This window comes from Engystomops pustulosus, chromosome 8 (assembly GCF_040894005.1).
Source record: "Engystomops pustulosus chromosome 8, aEngPut4.maternal, whole genome shotgun sequence".
Taxonomy (NCBI): domain Eukaryota; kingdom Metazoa; phylum Chordata; class Amphibia; order Anura; family Leptodactylidae; genus Engystomops; species Engystomops pustulosus.
Genome location: NC_092418.1, coordinates 73,002,295 through 73,022,450, shown reverse-complemented (window position 1 = coordinate 73,022,450; position 20,156 = coordinate 73,002,295). Strand labels below are relative to the sequence as shown.

The 20,156-nt window shown below is 45.4% G+C and overlaps 1 protein-coding gene across 2 annotated transcripts in view; it reads right to left on the bottom strand.

Annotated features, from left to right (window-relative positions):
* ALS2 (alsin Rho guanine nucleotide exchange factor ALS2) overlaps window positions 1–18,559 on the bottom strand; it is a 50,076-nt gene extending 31,517 nt beyond the window's left edge. The window contains exons 1-8 of one of the 2 annotated variants that reach the window (XM_072121217.1): window positions 18,313–18,559; window positions 9,489–9,563; window positions 6,578–6,732; window positions 5,355–6,256; window positions 4,395–4,761; window positions 2,075–2,243; window positions 1,875–1,971; window positions 1,180–1,257 (exon numbers count right to left, since the gene is read on the bottom strand). In XM_072121217.1, coding sequence (XP_071977318.1) covers window positions 1,180–1,257; window positions 1,875–1,971; window positions 2,075–2,243; window positions 4,395–4,761; window positions 5,355–6,256; window positions 6,578–6,732; window positions 9,489–9,508 — 1,788 coding nt within the window. In that variant the 5' untranslated portion in view covers window positions 9,509–9,563; window positions 18,313–18,559. Of the gene's footprint in view, window positions 1–1,179; window positions 1,258–1,874; window positions 1,972–2,074; window positions 2,244–4,394; window positions 4,762–5,354; window positions 6,257–6,577; window positions 6,733–9,488; window positions 9,564–13,064; window positions 13,191–18,312 lie in introns of those variants that run through there. The other variant, XM_072121218.1, reaches the window with a different exon arrangement.
* Window positions 18,560–20,156: the final 1,597 nt, after the last annotated feature.

The following is a 20,156-nucleotide window of genomic DNA, read 5'->3' as shown; positions in this document are numbered from 1 at the left end:
TGTCCTGGCGGTGTATTTGTGATAATAGTCATACTGGAAGGCCCAACCACCACCATGCTTTTACTGAGAGGAGGTTTTTGTCCATCCTCCCTTTAATATGGTGTAGTCATACCTTCCCCTGCTGGATGTTTTCCCCATGCTTCACATTTGGGACAGTGTTTTTAGGTTTGTATTCATTCTAATTTCGGTCTCATCTGACCACATGACCTTCTCCCAAGCCTCCTCGGGATCATCCAGATAATCAGTGGGGAACTTCAAACAGGCCTGGACATGTGTTGGCACGAGCAGGGGGACTTTGCAAGCCTTGCAGGATTTTAATCCATGATGTTGCTTTGCGTTAGTAAAAGTCATCTTTGAGATAGTAATTCCAGCTGGCCTCAGGTCATTAACCAGGTCCTCTGGCATAGTTTTGGGTCGATTGTTGACCTTTCCCAGAATAATCCTTAACCCATTAGCGAGATCTTGCATGAAGCCCCAGACCAAGGAAGAGTGATGACCATCTTCTTCAATTTTCTAATAATTGTGCCAACAATTGTTCTCTCCTCAGCAAGCTATTTGTTTTATGTTCCTGTAGCCCATACAAGCCTTGTGCAGGTCTACCATTTTGTCCTTGGTGTCCTTACGACAGCTCTTTGGTCTTGGTGGAGAGGCTGGAGTATGATTGACAGGAGTCTTTTGTACAAGAAATAAGTTCAAATTGGTGCAGTTAATATAGGTGATGGGTGCAGAGTAGGAGGAGCTTTTTATAAAAATAAATAAAAGAACTGAGAGAGACAGAATTCTTGCTCATTGGTAGGGGATCAAATACTTTTGAGTTAAAATGCTAATTTATTATTAAAAAAAATCATACAAAATAAAATTTAAAAAAGAAGAATCGAGAAAATCATGTATCTCACAGTTGAAGTGTAATAAAAAAAGTGTAATAAAATTTACAGGCCTCTCCATTCTTTGTAGATTCTTTTTTTATCTCACCAATTCTGCTGTAATCAGCTAAATAGGAATATTGATGAAATATCCCTAGGTTTGGTTGTCAGTTTCACATCAGTGCGGGAACGAAGGAACCAAAGCAAATAGGTGACTGCAATGGCCTTTGTGGTATTTACCAGGCAGAGTGATGCACACTTCATTACTGACCCAATATTACAATTTTAGAAAAAAAACCCACAACAGGACTCGAACCTTAGCAAGGCGCGGCATAGTTGTTGGTGTCTGCTGGTGGCCAAGTTGTCCTGAAACATTACTTCCCCAAGAATAAACCTACAAGAAAAAGTACATGACCTATTATTAACTGTATGAAGATCTCCTAACAAGTGGACAACCACAGATTTGTACAGCTTGTGGGACAGCCAACTCGGCTTATACTCAGGTCTATAAAAACAATCAAACACTGTTCTCACCTTTCCAATGCCCCCTGCAGGTCCTCTCACCGCGACATCGGCTGCTTGCTGACAGGAGACAGGGGGCAGGAAAGCTACATACTGGGGACAGTTGGCTGGCTATAGACCGAGGGACAGGGGGCTGGCTAACTATATACTGGGTGGAGGCTGTGACCAATGCATTTCCCACCCCAGGCTTATATTCGAGTCAATGGTTTTTCACAGTTTGTGTTAAATTTGGGTACCTCGGCTTATACTCCAGTATATACGGTAGCCTTGTCCTAAATGCAGCTAATAATAATCTTTATTTAGATACACAAATAAGTCGCCATTATAGAGTAAAAATATAGTCATATGAAACAATAGGATTGTGAGCACTGCTTGCAAGAACTTACAGTTTAGGATTCTAGGTAAAATCCATAACGATATTAAATGTTCACAAGAAGAAAAAAAAAATAAAAAACACAAGAAAAACTCCAGAAAGTGAATGCTACCTACTTGAGACTTGGCAGTGAGTGCAATAGAATGATGGCTGCCGGCTGCCAGCTGCACCACCTCTTTGCCATCCATACTGCGGACACAGAGGGGTTGTAATCTACATAAAAAAATATAGTTTAATACAATTAATAAAACATTTTATGTACAATTGCATTCTTAGTAAATGGTTATTGTATAAATAACATAATAAGGTCTCTAACCGTGGCAGGACATCTCCATGCCCCAGCTGTCCCTCTTTGCCTCGTCCCCAGCTCCACACTTCTGTCCTTAAACATGGCAGCAATACATCGGCTTCTCCGCTGTTTGTAGGGGTCAAGGCAATCGTTCTCATCTTGGCTCTTCCAACTTTTCTCAACAATCTTGGGGAAACTGCAAAGAAAAGATTTAATAATGGATCTGAGTTACATGAATATAATTTTATATTCTGAAGAGTGTTGCTATTTGATAAAAGGATAAATAAATGGAAAAGATTTTTGTGTAATTATAATTTATTAATTAATAGCTCTGGTAATCCTTCCCTTTAGAGCAGTAGTTATATCAAAGGTGGGGCTATTAGAGACTGTCAGCTTTTTTCTGTATGTACAACCACACCTACAGGGCTGTAAGTCACTGATCAGTGTAATCAGTCTGAAAAACAAGTGAAGTACAACATAATCCCAAAAATTATTTATATTTTTATTAATAACCTCACAGATATTTAACATAGTAGAATTTAAAATATTTGTGGATGATATTAAGCTCTGTAAAGTAATCAACACAGAGGAGGATAATACCTTACAGAGGATTAGTGAAGGCTTAATTGGAGAAATGGCTAACGTGGATAAATGTAGGGTTGAGCAATTTTGCCTAAAATTAAAATCAGAATTTTTTCAAATATAATGAATTTTCTCAAGTTTATTCAATAGTAAAAGCTTAAAATTATACACAACTGTATTTCAATTATTGCTGCAGATTTAAGCTAGGTAAGGAATTGAATATTCTTAACGGAAAAAAAGAGCCATGTACAGTGCTTGGATAATCGCAAAAAACACAAAATGATCCTCAATGAGGGCTGCTGGAAATATCAGAGCATTGAGCTTGGCAATTTTGGGAAATTCCAAAGACACTAAATAAAGTCCGGCCCATGTGCTCAGTGGGAGTCCAAATTTTCATATCCCCACCAATCAAATTGTTGGGGTATAAGCAAATCAAATCAAAGATGGTACAAACCCTTTAAAAAGTTATCCATGTAGATTCATCATGTAGTGCTAGACTGAGGGGAAATCTGGGACAGTAATAGGGAGAGATACATAGCTGCTTATTATAGCTCTTTTTCGTGCACACAGCTGAGATGTAAAAGTTATATAGCAGTGGTGGCGAACCTATGGCACGGGTGCCAGAGGTGGCACTCAGAGCACTTTCTGTGGGCACTCAGGCCATCACTGCAGGACAGAGTACACCAAACAGGACCAAATCTTTCTGCAGTCGCAGGCAATTTATAAGATGCTGCTCTCAGCGCTATTTTAAAGTGACACTTCATTGGGTGTTTGGAACTGTGGGAAAAGTGAGAAGGTGTTGACAGAACTGCATTATCTTTGGAGGTCGTCCTGCTAGACCCACCATTCTTCCTGTACATAGAGTCCCCGGAGAGAAGCTATTTGCCGTCTTTCTTTCAACTGCCTTAGTGGCATCAGGAGCCCGATACATTTGAAATAAGTGGAAGAACACGTAGAAATAAGTTAATGCTTAAAATGCCACGTTGGCACGGTAAATAAGTGGATTTTGGTTGTAGTTTGGGCACTCAGTTTCTAAAAGGTTCGCCATCACTGTTATATAGTGTCAGGATGTTGTGTTTCACAAAACCCATCTATGGGATCAAAATTCTTGAGATGGGATGTTGATCCAGGTATTTATTTTAACTGCCATATTTGGAGTCCAAAAGGAATGTTTCCACAAACATGGGCCTATGGGCATCTGTCATATAAGGTTAAATAGTTACATAGTTTATTCAGTTGAAAAAAGTAAAATAAGGGATTTAAGGGAAACAATTCTATACTATCAATAGAATTAATCTATATTAACATTGAACAGTCAATGTTATTTAGATGTAAAAAGTCATCTAGACCCTTTTTGAAGCTCTCTGCTGTCCCTGCTGTGACTAGCACCTGAGCTCAGCTATTCCAGAGATTTACAATTCTTACAGTACAGAAGCCTTGTCTACTCTGGTGATTAAACCTTGTTTTCTACAGACGCAGACAGTGTTCCCTTCTCTTTTGATTTGATTTAACCTGGTGTTTTGCCTTTGTCTGTTTCAACACTATAGGATCATAAGTTGGCATAGATCGACCAATATACGACCGTATGATGAAAAATTCAATGCAGAAATTAAGATTTGATATAATAAATAATACATCTTTATTTATATAGCGTCATTATATTCTGCACAGATTGTGGGGTACATAGACAAAGCAAGACATAACGTAATAACATAATCAGATGAAACTATAGAATGAGGGATAAGTACCTTAGGACGTTGTTTACCTTGAGAAAGAAGTCCTGGCAAGGACAGTCTTCTACAACCTGCTTCAGCCTCCTCTTCTCGTATATCCACAAGACTGGAGCTTTTCTTACCCTGCATGGACTCTAGTTTCACTTGCTCTTCCCTGCTGTCCTTCAGCCCCTCATGTGGGGCAGCGCCTAAAGGATTCTGGACATCGCCATCACACAGAACTCCAGAATAAAAGTTCATGACTTTCTTTAGTGATAAAGCTCCAGCTTCACATGTAGCAGCTACGCGGACACCGACGGCTGATGCACAGGACACAACAAGGCTATTAAGAGCTGATGTTGTTGTAGTTGCAGGACTTATAAGACAGTCAACCACATCTGTGATCTTGTGCTCTTTAGTCTAGATGAAAGAAAAAGGAAAATACATGTTTAGACTACACTGCTGAATAAGAAAACATAGCAGAACAGTAGCAAAACACAACAAATAAAATAATATTCTTTGTTAAATACATAGAATAGCAATGCTCTGTCTTTGGGAGCTTCATCACAAAGGTCTGTCAGAAAACCTACAGGGAACCTACATTTTGCTCCATAGGACAAAAAAATGCAAAGCTCTAAGCATCCATTCAGACGGCCGTTATAGGGGCAGTGATCTGGTCACGTGACTTGGAGGGGTGAAGAGCATTCACCCCTCCTCCTCCCGGCCCAGTGTTTGCCCAGGATCTGATCTTGGGGAGCACACAGCCGTCTAAATGAGCCCTTGAGGGACTGGGATGGAAACGCTATTTGATTGCTATACTGGTATAACACACGGCTGTCTGAATGAGCCCTTACATAAAGGAACAGAGATGGAAACGCTATATGATTGCTATACTGGTAGATGGAATGCAGAATTCATGTCAAGAAGGAACAACATGTATGGGACAGGTATGGAAAGCTCTGAATATTTTACATTATGCCAACACAGTGATTTTTTGATGTAGAGTATCTTACCTTGTGATCTAAGACTGTATTTAGAGAAGAGGTCTCCTCCGTGAACGGATCAGTGTCGCATTGTAGATCATTGTCACATACTAGCTTGTCTGCATTACCAGTAAGCTCACTTTCACACATGCTGGCCACATCTGTGCCAACCTCCGGCTCAGAGTCTGTCCGTTTTGAGCCACAGCTGCTTCTGTCCTCCTGGATATCAGGAGAAAATGCAATTTCTTCCACTTTGAAACTTTTATCCTTCACCGACAAGGGAGACTTGCTAGTCCTTGTGTCAGGTGTGGATTCTGCCAACATTACCCCAAGCGGACAACAGTGAGCGTCAGAAATGATGACATGGTCCTCCTTCTCAGTCATAGTTATCAGCAGCTCTCTACAGTGATTGCATCTCTCTGGCACTGGCTTTACATCTTGCGCAAGTGGGCACTGCACCAGGGCCAGGCTGTGAAATGCGCCACATACTACCTGCAGCACAATCCGACCTGCAAGATGTTCCACTTTCTGAGGCTTGGTGACAGGGAAAGTTGAAGTTATTAGTCCAAGCTGACAGCCAGTACCCCAAGCCCAGATTTCCCTGCTTAGTGACAAGGCTAGTGTGTGCTCTTCTCCGCATGCCAGCTGGATGACTCGCACCCACAGAGGCGGTGTGCTTTCCTGGTCAGTTATGGTGATTGGCACAGGTTCTGGTATAGATGGGCGGTTGGCAATGGCACACTGCCCCGCTGTGTTCTCCCCCCACATGTAAACCATCCCATTTTCTGTCACTGCACCACTGTGATAACTTCCCGCAGCAACACATATTACACGGTGACCACTCAATGTCTTCTCCAATAAAGGGACATCACAGGGAAAATCACCGGCATTCTCCTTCCAAGGCTGCTTGCCAATGCTGAAGACTTCACCATCTAAAAGATCGCAGAGAAAATACAAAAAAAAAAAAATCAACATCATCTGGTTACTGACTATAGACATGCTGACCTAATGTTAAACATGGTGGATTATTAGAAGGGTATGCTCATAGCGGAGATGGTAATACATGGCTCCTTCTACCAAACACTAGGTATGTAGTGACAGAAACAGCTGTTTGCTCAAAATACTACTCCATTTCTGTTCTCCTATTTACTTTTTTGGGAGATAGTGTAGACCAGCAACCCCTTTCATGTAGTACATGATCCTGTATAGGAGAATACAATAGAAAGCATCATTGTACTGAAGACTCCACATACCACTAGTGAGTAGCAGTCCATGATTTCTTCCGAGGCTGGCTTGTAGCACAGTTCTTACGCCCAGGCCAGGAAATCTTACTGGTGTAACAGGGGAAGACCCCACCTGCCATACATATGCAGCACCTCTTTCTTGAACGCTTTCCAAATCTTCCGAACTAAAGTTACATTAAAAAGAGTGTTATAAAATCACATAGAAAACAGTGTAAAAGCAAACTTCTAAAAGTGCGATCCAATCATACTGGTATATGCACAAACACCACATGGTGCTTGTGTGAGGGACATGTGATTTAGCTGCAATTTATTTTTAATCTAGGATAAATCTCAGACACAAATCTTCACTAAAACTCTCATGTAGAAATAAATGTCATAAAACTAAGAAGGAGATTGTGAGAGAAATGTCCAAGCATGCAATATCATTCTTTATCTTTCACATATTAATGCAACATTATGAATCATTCTTAAAGGGGGTGTCCCAAAAAAAACCCATATAATTTGATTGATGATAATGCATACACGCTGACCACTACACCCATTCTCTAATAAGTTGCTCCACAAGAAAGTTTTCTTCTGATTGAACTACAGTATAACTTGAACGCTGTTATTGTTGTCACTTTGTTATTCCTGTTGCACATGCTCTGACAAGGCCATTTGTCACCAAGCAAGATATCAAGTTAGCCCATTAAACAAGACCCATGAGTGTCTCCAGGGGCGTCTCAATTTGTGCTGGAGGTGAAATAGGGGAGTGGGGACCCTGATGGAAATATTCAGAGGTAGCTCCATTCTGGACAGGGGTAGAGGTCATCTAGGAAGTTATGGACTAGTACAGGTGGTCCCCTACATAAGGACACCCGACGTACAGACAACCCATAGTTAAAGATGGACCCCTCTGCCCACTGTGACCTCTGGAGTGTCTGTATGCTTTACTATAGTCCCAGACTGCAATGATCAGCTGTAAGGTGTCTGTAAGGAAGCTTTATTGATAATCCTTGGTCCCATTACAGCAAAAAATTTTGAAACTCCAATTGTCACTGGGAAAAAAAAAAATGTTTGTTTGGATCTACAATTATAAAATATACATTGACTTACATACAAATTCAACTTCAGAACAAACCTATGGAACTGGTCAATATTCTTTCTGTGATACAGCAAAAGTTTGGGAGCTGCCTATATCCGCAGTTAATCCATCTTTTAGGTTGACATTTTGAGAGCCAATTAAAATAAAAAATATTGTGCTGACTGTTTAGGAAACTAAAAATCAGAGTTTGACCCCACTCATGAACGTATATAGCGGCCTTATGCTAGCTGCACGCCATCAAGCAGACAGCCGCCATAGAAGTGCATCAAGCACAGTATGGTAAGCAGAGAGGTGTTATCGTACCATGCTGCCGACTGAAAAATAGATGCTCTATCTTTTGTCTAAAATACGGCATGGCTGCTTGGCTCCCTTTGGATAGGGAAGGGGTAAGAAGCACTCCCCCCTCCCCTTCTTTAGATGGCCGAATGCTACACCTGGACCAGGACCCATGTGCATGGGGCCTTACAGCGAGTCAGATTGTCCAGTTCGCAGTGAAATCTGTAAGCCAGAGCACCGTGTTATTTATCCAATTGCAGGAAGTCCCCGAGTTACATAGAAGATAAGTTCTGGAGGTTTGTTCTTAAGTTGAATTTGTATGGAAGTCGGAACTGTATACTATATCATTGTAAGCCCAGCCAAATTTTTTTTGGCCTCTGTGACAAAATTTTGGATTGTCAGAAGAACCAGGATTAACAATAACTTTGATAACTGTAAAAGCTGATTATTGTAGCCTAAGACTAAAGTACAGTAATTTACTAACATCCAGAGGTCCGTTTGTAACTAGGGGTCATCTGTAAGGCGGGTGTTCGTAAGGATGGGACCACCTGTTACCATATTGTGTAAGGTTTTCACTCTATCTAGAACAATAGAGTACACTACTCCCATACATTAAAATTGAGCTAAAGCATATAAAGATTACACAATACAGATGCTATGTGTTTCTGAGGCTTTCCTTGCAAAGTGAGCTGAAACCAGGTCTTGTAATTCTGGCTATTGTAGAGTAAATTCCTGATTTCTCAAGGATTGGCTATAAATTAATATTGACTGTCTATACACAGGTAGGGCATCCATGTCTGATAAGTCAGAGGCCAACATGCAGCGCCGCAAGCTAGAAGAATGAGCTTTGTGCGCTCTGCATTGACTGGAAACTAACTACAACTACAGCTCAGATAGAAATGAATAGAAGCCGAGTCTGTACCTACAGCTTCTGGACTGTACTGGAAGCAAAGCAGCCAATGCCTCCGGGCCAGTGCTCTCTGTTTAAGAAGGTTATAACAGGTGATTGCTATGGGGACCGGGTGTCAGCCCTACACCAATATGATAATAGTAGACACCCCCTTTAAGCCTCACCTTAGTACAAAGCAACTATTTAAAGGGGTTGTCCGAGTTCTTGAAAAAAAGCTAAAAGCGGCCGGGAGCAGGCTGCTTAAGAAAAATAAAGATGTACTTACCTTCCGGTGCCCTCCGGTATCCAACGCTGCTGTCGCCCGGTCCGGGCGCCATGTAAACAAACATGGCCACCGGAGCAGCGCTGGATTCAGCTTCCGGCCGCCCGTGGCCGGGCACGCCTATCCGTCCCTATACACAGCATTGTGTATGGGGGCCGGAAGTCTGTCGGGTCCGGCCGGAACTAAGTCCAGCGCTGCTCTGGCGGCCATGTTTGTTTACATGGCGCCTGGACCGGAGTGACAGCAGCACTGGATACCGGAGGGCACTGGAAGGTAAGTACATCTTTATTTTTTTTAAGCAGCCCTGTCCCGGCCACTTTTAGCTTTTTTTCAAGAACTCGGACAACCCCTTTAAGGCAATAGCATGTACAAGTTATACAGTACATACCTTGCTGCCGGGGCGTCCATGGATCAGCAGTTGAAATCCATCACATAGTTACTTGTATTGAACTCTTTAATGTATCTGTGTACAAAAAGCAAAAAAAGAAAAATTAATGGTAAATTCACAGCTAAAATGCAGCTCTGTAGAAATCACTGGGCAGCCTGTGTCCCAAGACCCACTCACATAGTCATCAGATGCCAACTGAGTACACCCACAGGGACACATAGCTGGCAGCAGACCGGGTGACTGGAGGAGCCTGGATACTCACATGCCAGACATTGGGGGGGGGGGGGGGGGGGGGGATTGGTGGCACCTCTGCTCTGTACCACATAATGAAGCCGATACATAGCTTTCTCACACCGGAAGGGAACATTTGCTGAGAAACACGTGAGACTCCTCAGAGCTGAAAATAATAATTAACTTTCCTTGTGCAGTGCCCCAGGGCATCTTACTGTGAACGCACTGAATGTGGAGCGCCATTTACATGAGGAGTCATCATACAGTTTGCATGGCGGGGTGACAGCCGCCAGATAATGCTTTTCTTATTGCTGGGAGTATTTACATCTGCAAAAGGACCTTAAAAGACATCTATCACCAGATTAAGGATTGTATACCAAGCACACTGACATACTGGTGTGCGCCCCCTCTGGCAGGATCTGCTCTTATTTTAGCTTTTTAGCTTTAGGCCCTTTGTTTTTAAGGGGGGGGGGGGGGCTTTAATACATTATGCAAATTATGCAAATATTTTTGCATAATTTTTTAAACTTTTTTTTTAAATAACTATGGTACAAGAAGCTAAAAGAAGAGTAGATCCTGCCAGAGGGGACGCATACCAGTATGTCAGTGTGCTTGGTTTACAATCCTTGATCTGCTGATAATGTATGGAGCCATACAATATGTAGCCACTAACTACACAGTATAGCGATTTGTCTGTGTTGAAGTCCTGCTCCAAATTCTGTTTTTCTCAGTGGCCTATCTGCTGATACAGTTGGATGTATATAATATACCAATCATCTGATATAACTGGCTCATGCTAGGGCTAAGTTATCAGTATCAAAATCTTAGACTGTTGCCAGCTATCAGAATCTAACACAGTTAGACAATTGTTACATGTCTTGTTAACAAGTTCTTTTCCACAGTTACACAGAACTATTATACATTATCACTGTGTTCTCCTAGAGCAGTAGAAATTCCCAACGCCTTATATTTCTTCTAAATAGGCTTCTGTGAAGAATGTACTAGGAGTAGCCATCTATTACATAACCTCTCATTTATGTGAAGGGCTGTGTATGCAATGTGCTGGGCTTGGCAGCTCCAATAAAAACAGAGATGCCATAGGTTTTCCAGTATGAATTGTTGCCAAACTGCTCATCTCTTCATAGGCAATACACAGCTACATAGGAAATACTATACTATTGTATTTACATGGGCCATTCCAGGATGTATACAATGCAAATGATGTGTACATGTGAACACATGAAAAGAACACAACTCTATGCGGCACACTTTTCATTTGTTTTCCTATGTGACTCTTTAAAGTTTGCTGAAGTCGGATACTTTAGCAGTGCTATGTATCTTTCTAAATTTGCCGTTGAGATGCATGTCTTTTTTCCCCCCTTTGATTTGAGGGTTTAAAAAAAAAAAAAAAGAAAATCCGACTTTTAGGTGCATGTATGGGGTCAGTTGCACCTAAAAAGTCGCAAAACAAAGAAAACATTTGTTGTGGAACAATACATTTAGGAACGCCGAAACAAACAAAACCACTGGCTAAGGCTATATTCACACTGACGTATGGGGGACGTATATACGGCCGCCGTATATACGGCCGATATACGTCCCCCATAGGCAGCAATGGGCGCACGGCACCCTACGGGAGCGGTACGGTGCCGTACCGTTCCGTACCCGGAAAAAGATAGGACCTGTCCTATCTTAATCCGTAGTACGGCGCAGTGCGCCATTAATTCCTATGGAGAGGGGCGGGGGTGAGCTGCGCTCACCTCCTCCTCCTCCTCTCCCCGTACACTGCCGTTGCCCGCTACGGTACGGTACGGGCAGGCAACGGCAGTGTGAATATAGCCTTACTTCTTAAGAGCCTGGAATATTTGCAAAACTGCACCTAGAAAGTCCCAAAAATATTTTTACTAGCAAAAAGAAGAAGAAAAAACCAGATCAAAATAAAGATATATGTCCCCCTATGTGTATTGTGACTGTATGAAAGGAGTTGCATACGTTCCTGTATATAAACATGGTCAGGCTTGGAGGATTGTCTCAGGACAGGTGACAAGAACACAAAGAAACTCCCCTTAGAAATTTAGAATCAGGAATATGGAGGAGTTTGTCTCTTTAGCAAAGTAACATCCCAGCGAAGGGTCAGTGGTTCCGTATGCAGTCTAATGATCTATGTGTAACCGAAGTTGAACACCTTCCTACTTGGTGAGGTTACTACATAAGTCATCCTCATAGACTGTAAGCTCTTGTGTCACCCCCTTCATCCTCATAGACTGTAAGCTCTTGTGTCACCCCTTCATCCTCATAGACTGTAAGCTCTTGTGTCACCCCTTCATCCTCATAGACTGTAAGCTCTTGTGCCACCCCTTTATCCTCATAGACTGTAAGCTCTTGTGTTACCCCCTCATCCTCATAGACTGTAAGCTCTTGTGTCACCCCCTCCTCCTCATAGACTGTAAGCTCTTGTGCCACTCCTTTGTCCTCATAGACTGTAAGCTCTTGTGTTACCCCCTCATCCTCATAGACTGTAAGCTCTTGTGTCACCCCCCTCCTCCTCATAGACTGTAAGCTCTTGTGCCACTCCTTTGTCCTCATAGACTGTAAGCTCTTGTGTCACCCCCTCATCCTCATAGACTGTAAGCTCTTGTGTCACCCCCTCATCCTCATAGACTATAAGCTCTTGTGTCACCCCCCTCCTCCTCATAGACTGTAAGCTCTAGTGACACCCCCTCATCCTCATAGACTGTAAGCTCTTGTGTCACCCCCCTCATCCGCATAGACTGTAAGCTCTTGTGTCACCCCCTCATCCTCATAGACTGTAAGCTCTTGTGTCACCCCCCTCATCCGCATAGACTGTAAGCTCTTGTGTCACCCCCCTCCTCCTCATAGACTGTAAGCTCTAGTGACACCCCCTCATCCTCATAGACTGTAAGCTCTTGTGTCACCCCCCTCATCCTCATAGACTGTAAGCTCTTGTGTCACCCCCTCATCCGCATAGACTGTAAGCTCTTGATTGCACTATAAATAGAGATTATTTATTGTTATTAGTACCCTCCATCTTCTCGTCTGACCTCTTTGATGCTCAGCACAGAGCGCTGTCCCCCGCCGGCTGTAGGAGGGATTGGCGTGTTTTCATTGCTATGTACTGCTGTTTACTAGCAGATCAATAATAAGAGCAGCTGCAGAGAAGCGGGGTCACAAGATGCAGCTCTGCCTTCCAACCTGAGCTACCCCATAGCAGACGGACTGCAGGGAAACCCCTCCGCTGGCCGTACACAGAAAATCAAATATTAATAGCACTAAATTCAATAAACACATGTAACACAAGGAGGATCCGGGCAGCACATGCGTTACCTGCAGAATATCAGATGTAAAGCTCCAGCGGGAGCTCCGATACAATGACAAGTGACAACAGATGGGCAGAGCTCCCACCAGACAATTGTTGCATCAGGACATGTTCACATACAACAGACATTTCCCACTGTGGAAAAAGACAGAGACTAGTCTGTGTTTACATTGTTATGGGTAAAGTACAAGACAGATAGAGCGTGAGGCAGATACCGGAGACCTAGCAAGGTAACAAATCTACAGATAGAAAACAGAATGTAACACCACAAACAGTGCACTGTACGGTAAAATAGTACCCACTGCAGCTACACCGGATCACTAAACACCGGATCAACCCACTGCAGCTACACCGGATCACTAAACACCGGATCAACCCACTGCAGCTACCACGGATCACTAAACACCGGATCAACCCACTGCAGCTACCCCGGATCACTAAACACCGGATCAACCCACTGCAGCTACCCCGGATCACTAAACACCGGATCAACCCACTGCAGCTACCCCGGATCACTAAACACCGGATCAACCCACTGCAGCTACCCCGGATCAACCCACTGCAGCTACCCCGGATCACTAAACACCGGATCAACCCACTGCAGCTACCCCTCCGAACACTAGACACCGGATCAACCCTTTGCAGCTACCCCTCCGAGCACTAGAGACTCCGGATCAACCCACTGCAGCTACCCCTCTGAACACTAGACACCGGATCAACCCACTGCAGCCGCCCCCTCCTAGCACTAGACCCCGTATCAGCCAACTACAGCTACCCCTCCGAGCACTAGAGACACCGGATCAACCCACTGCAGCTACCCCTCCAAGCACTAGAGACCCCGGATCAACCCTTTGCAGCTACCCCTCCGAGCACTAGAGACTCCGGATCAACCGACTGCAGCTACCCCTCCGAGCACTAGAGTCACCGGATCAACTCACTGCAGTTACCCCTCCGAGCACTAGAGACACCGGATCAACCCACTGCAGCTACCCCTCCGAGCACTAGAGACACCGGATCAACCCACTGCAGCTACCCCTCCGAGCACTAGAGTCACCGGATCAACCCACTGCAGTTACCCCTCCGAGCACTAGAGACACCGGATCAACCCACTGCAGCTACCCCTCCGAGCACTAGAGACACCGGATCAACCCACTGCAGCTACCCCTCCGAGCACTAGAGACTCCGGATCAACCGACTGCAGCTACCCCCTCCTAGCACTAGACCCCGTATCAGCCAACTACAGCTACCCCTCCGAGCACTAGAGACCCCGGATCAACCCACTGCAGCTACCCCTTCGAGCACTAGAGACCCCGGATCAACCCACTGCAGCTACCCCTCCGAGCACTAGAGACACCGGATCAACTCACTGCAGCTACCCCTCCGAGCACTAGAGACCCCGGATCAACCCACCGCAGCTACCCCTCCGAGCACTAGAGACACCGGATAAACCCACTGCAGCTACCCCTCTGAGCACTAGAGACACCGGATCAACCCACTGCAGCTACCCCTCCGAGCACTAGAGACACCGGATCAACCCACTGCAGCTACCCCTCCGAGCACAAGAGACACCGGATCAACCCACTGCCGCTACCCCTCCGAGCACTAGAGACACCGGATCAACCCACTGCAGCTACCCCTCCGAGCACTAGAGACAAGGGATCAACCCACTGCAGCTACCCCTCCGAGCACAAGAGACACCGGATCAACCCACTGCAGCTACCCCTCCGAGCACAAGAGACACCGGATCAACCCACTGCCGCTACCCCTCCGAGCACTAGAGACAAGGGATCAACCCACTGCAGCTACCCCTCCGAGCACTAGAGACACGGGATCAACCCACTGCAGCTACCCCTCCGAGCACTAGAGACACCGGATCAACCCACTGCAGCTACCCCTCCGAGCACAAGAGACACCGGATCAACCCACTGCAGCTACCCCTCCGAGCACAAGAGACACCGGATCAACCCACTGCCGCTACCCCTCCGAGCACTAGAGACACCGGATCAACCCACTGCCGCTACCCCTCCGAGCACAAGAGACACCGGATCAACCCACTGCCGCTACCCCTCCGAGCACTAGAGACACCGGATCAACCCACTGCAGCTACCCCTCCGAGCACTAGAGACAAGGGATCAACCCACTGCAGCTACCCCTCCGAGCACTAGAGACACTGGATCAACCCACTGCAGCTACCCCTCCGAGCACTAGAGACACCGGATCAACCCACTGCCGCTACCCCTCCGAGCACTAGAGACCCCGGATCAACCCACTGCAGCTACCCCTCCGAGCACTAGAGACACCGGATCAACCCACTGCAGCTACCCCTCCGAGCACTAGAGACAAGGGATCAACCCACTGCAGCTACCCCTCCGAGCACTAGAGACTCCGGATCAACCGACTGCAGCTACCCCTCCGAGCACTAGAGACAAGGGATCAACCCACTGCAGCTACCCCTCCGAGCACTAGAGACACTGGATCAACCCACTGCAGCTACCCCTCCGAGCACTAGAGACACTGGATCAACCCACTGCAGCTACCCCTCCGAGCACTAGAGACACCGGATCAACCCACTGCAGCTACCCCTCCGAGCACTAGAGACACCGGATCAACCCACTGCAGCTACCCCTCCGAGCACAAGAGACACCGGATCAACCCACTGCAGCTACCCCTCCGAGCACAAGAGACACCGGATCAACCCACTGCCGCTACCCCTCCGAGCACTAGAGACACCGGATCAACCCACTGCCGCTACCCCTCCGAGCACAAGAGACACCGGATCAACCCACTGCCGCTACCCCTCCGAGCACAAGAGACACCGGATCAACCCACTGCAGCTACCCCTCCGAGCACTAGAGACACTGGATCAACCCACTGCAGCTACCCCTCCGAGCACTAGAGACACTGGATCAACCCACTGCAGCTACCCCTCCGAGCACTAGAGACAAGGGATCAACCCACTGCAGCTACCCCTCCGAGCACTAGAGACTCCGGATCAACCCACTGCAGCTACCCCTCCGAGCACTAGAGACACCGGATCAACCCACTGCAGCTACCCCTCCGAGCACTAGAGACAAGGGATCAACCCACTGCAGCTACCCCTCCGAGCACTAGAGACTCCGGATCAACCCACTGCAGCTACCCCTCCGAGCACTAGAGACTCCGGATCAACCCACTGCAGCTACCCCTCCGAGCACTAGAGACAAGGGATCAACCCACTGCAGCTACCCCTCCGAGCACTAGAGACACCGGATCAACCCACTGCAGCTACCCCTTCGAGCACTAGAGACACCGGATCAACCCACTGCAGCTACCCCTCCGAGCACAAGAGACACCGGATCAACCCACTGCAGCTACCCCTCCGAGCACAAGAGACACCGGATCAACCCACTGCCGCTACCCCTCCGAGCACTAGAGACACCGGATCAACCCACTGCCGCTACCCCTCCGAGCACTAGAGACACCGGATCAATCCACTGCAGTCAAATAGAAAAACACCATAGAAATATTATTTCCTGGAACCGAGAACCTATATCTCATGCATGCAACCATAACAAATCTGAATCAGCACTGATTATATAATATGAGGTTGTCAACCAATTTGTTATTCGGTAGGTATAACAAAGGTATGACCCAGAACAGAGCTCAGAGGAAGATGCACCAGAGCCGTAACTTCATGAATACTGTACTAGTATTTCAGGAGAGGTGATCGGTCACACAAGTCATATAAATCATCCCCCCCCCCCCCCCAAACTGTTGTCATAGCAGCACAACACAACTCATTCCACAGGTAAATCTACAGTGGATGCTGATGGGCAGGTTATGCCACAGACTCATATCCTCAGGGGGTCAGGGTGTTTGCAGTCCTTCTAGTCCTGGAAAACTGGCATCTACCAACTCGTTATTGATTCTTCTACAGGAATTCATCACTGACCAAACAAACCATGGAAAAGCCCCAAGCACAGTGACAATGAGTAATAAAGGGACAGAGAGGACACACCATCACACCTCACTGGTCTCCAAACCAAGTTCCAGGATTTACAATGCTTTCTTGGGAGGCAGTGTGAACAAAGCTTTGGGACATGTCATGGCAGTGTCACTCAGCTTTCCCAAATACAGCACTGCTGAAGCTAATTCACTCTTAGACCATGGTAAAGGGATTGTCAGAAAAAAAAAGGCATTAAACTTAAAGGGGCTGTTTTTTGTGTGTAAAGGTGGGAAGCGGGATATTAGGTAATTTACCAATATACATTTATTAATAGTTCTGCTCTGCTTTCTGGATATGTAAAGTGAAGCCTCCTGTCTTATACCACTTGAGCCAGGAATTCCTGTCCAAAAAATGGCTGCAGATGGAGGGTCATGTGATCTCTATCTGTCCATGAACAATCTCCTTGCCGGGACCTTGATCTTATATTAATGAATACTATCACAAGGTCCTGGCAGGGTGATTGTCTTGGACAGTTAGAGATCACATGATCCTCCATCTGCGGCCATTTTATGGACAGGAATCTCTGACTGATGAGGCAAAAGACAGGAGGCTTCACTTTACATATCAAGAAAGCAGAACTATTAATAAATGTAAATTACTTAATATCCTGCCCCTCATACTTATACACACATTACAGAAAACATGAGGTGAAGTGGCCAACCCCTTTTAAGATTAAGGAAAAAATAAACTCCTGTGTTCCCGCTCCACAACTCTTGCCCCTCATAGAGCAGAATTGGGGGTAATGTCTAATATTGTCATGTGACTGCTGTACCCAATCAATTACAAGCTTCCTCATGCACACATGACTAGCTGGACTACACTGAGGGACAACAGACAAGACAAGATGTCAGCACCTCCGGATAGGGGCTGAATAACTAGATTTTACAGATTTTTAATGAATTTTTACACACGTAGGACAACCCCTTTAAAGCAAAGGCAGAAACCCAGAGTGAATATTTGGAGGATGCCCCCTATAAGGCCTGCTGCTCCCCTATTCTCTGCTGGTCTATAAGCAGGGCCGTGCAGATTGCAGGCTGCCACACAATTCTGAATACGACACATGTGAACATTCCTCTAGTGTTTGCACATGACACGTGATGGCAGTCACCAGGGGGCACGGGGCCCGCTGTTTATCACATGTGCCTCCAGCTATGTGAGGACAGGGCACCGTGCCGGCCACACTTCTGGCTGCCGCTCCGGCCCTGGAGACACATAACAGGGTGATCGGTCAGAGAGCGGAGCCGGCCTGTGCCTCCCCTCACCCGCCTTACCTCACTGATCCCGGCAGCGCTTCTTGTTTAGCCGCACTGACAGCCTGCTTGGGGTCAGCTGACCCAGGGGGCGGGCCATAGGCGACGAGTAGGGGAGTGTTTACAGAAAGGGGCGGGGCTGCGGAGGCTAGAGGTTTTAAAGACGGGCGGCCTGAGAACACGTTATAAATAATGAAAAAGAAGAGCGACGGAAAGCGAAGAGGGAAAACTTGTGTGCGAGAGCGAAGCGAAGCTTGAGAACAGTTTACAAGCTACTGCTGTTACGTGTACACCAGAGATGGAGATAACGTACAACGAGAGATGCTCAGTCACCAATCAGATGCCTGCTCTCATATATCTGCGGCCGTTTAGAAAATGAAATCAGGAACCTGATTGATTGCCTTCTTATGTCTAGACAAGTGTGTTACTAATTTCTGCAAACAGGGCCGGCTCCAGGTTTCAGTGGGCCCCTGGGCGATAGAGCCTCAGTGGGCCCCTTAACAATGAACTTATGTAGCGACATTAAAAAAACAGAAATTTAAAATACCAAAACACATATGCACAGCTGTACAGCACATATACACACACATCCATTATATACAACGCATCGCACAGCTATACAGCATATATACACACACATCCAGTATATACAACACATCCGCACAGCTGTATAGCATATATACACACACATCCAGTATATACAACACATCCGCACAGCTGTACAGCACATATACACACACATCCAGTATATACAACACATACGCACAGCTGTATAGCATATATACACACACATCCAGTATATACAACACATCCGCACAGCTGTACAGCACATATACACACACATCCAGGATATACAACACATACGCACAGCTATACAGCATATATACACACACATCCAGTATATACAACACATACACACAGATATACACCATATATACACACACATCCAGTATATACAACACATACGCACAGCTATACAGCATATATACACACACATCCAGTATATACAACACATACACACAGATATACACCATATATACACACACATCCAGTATATACAACACATCCGCACAGCTGTACAGCACATATACACACACATCCAGTATATACAACACATCCGCACAGCTATACAGCATATATACACACACATCCAGTATATGCAACACATACACACAGATATACACCATATATACACACACATCCAGTATATACAACACATACGCACAGCTATACAGCATATATACACACACATCCAGTATATACAACACATACACACAGATATACACCATATATACACACACATCCAGTATATACAACACATCCGCACAGCTATACAGCATATATACACACACATCCAGTATATGCAACACATACACACAGATATACACCATATATACACACACATCCAGTATATACAACACATCCGCACAGCTGTACAGCATATATACACACACATCCAGTATATACAACACATCCGCACAGCTGTATAGCATATATACACACACATCCAGTATATACAACACATCCGCACAGCTGTACAGCACATATACACACACATCCAGTATATACAACACATACGCACAGCTGTATAGCATATATACACACACATCCAGTATATACAACACATCCGCACAGCTGTACAGCACATATACACACACATCCAGGATATACAACACATACGCACAGCTATACAGCATATATACACACACATCCAGTATATACAACACATACACACAGATATACACCATATATACACACACATCCAGTATATACAACACATACGCACAGCTATACAGCATATATACACACACATCCAGTATATACAACACATACACACAGATATACACCATATATACACACACATC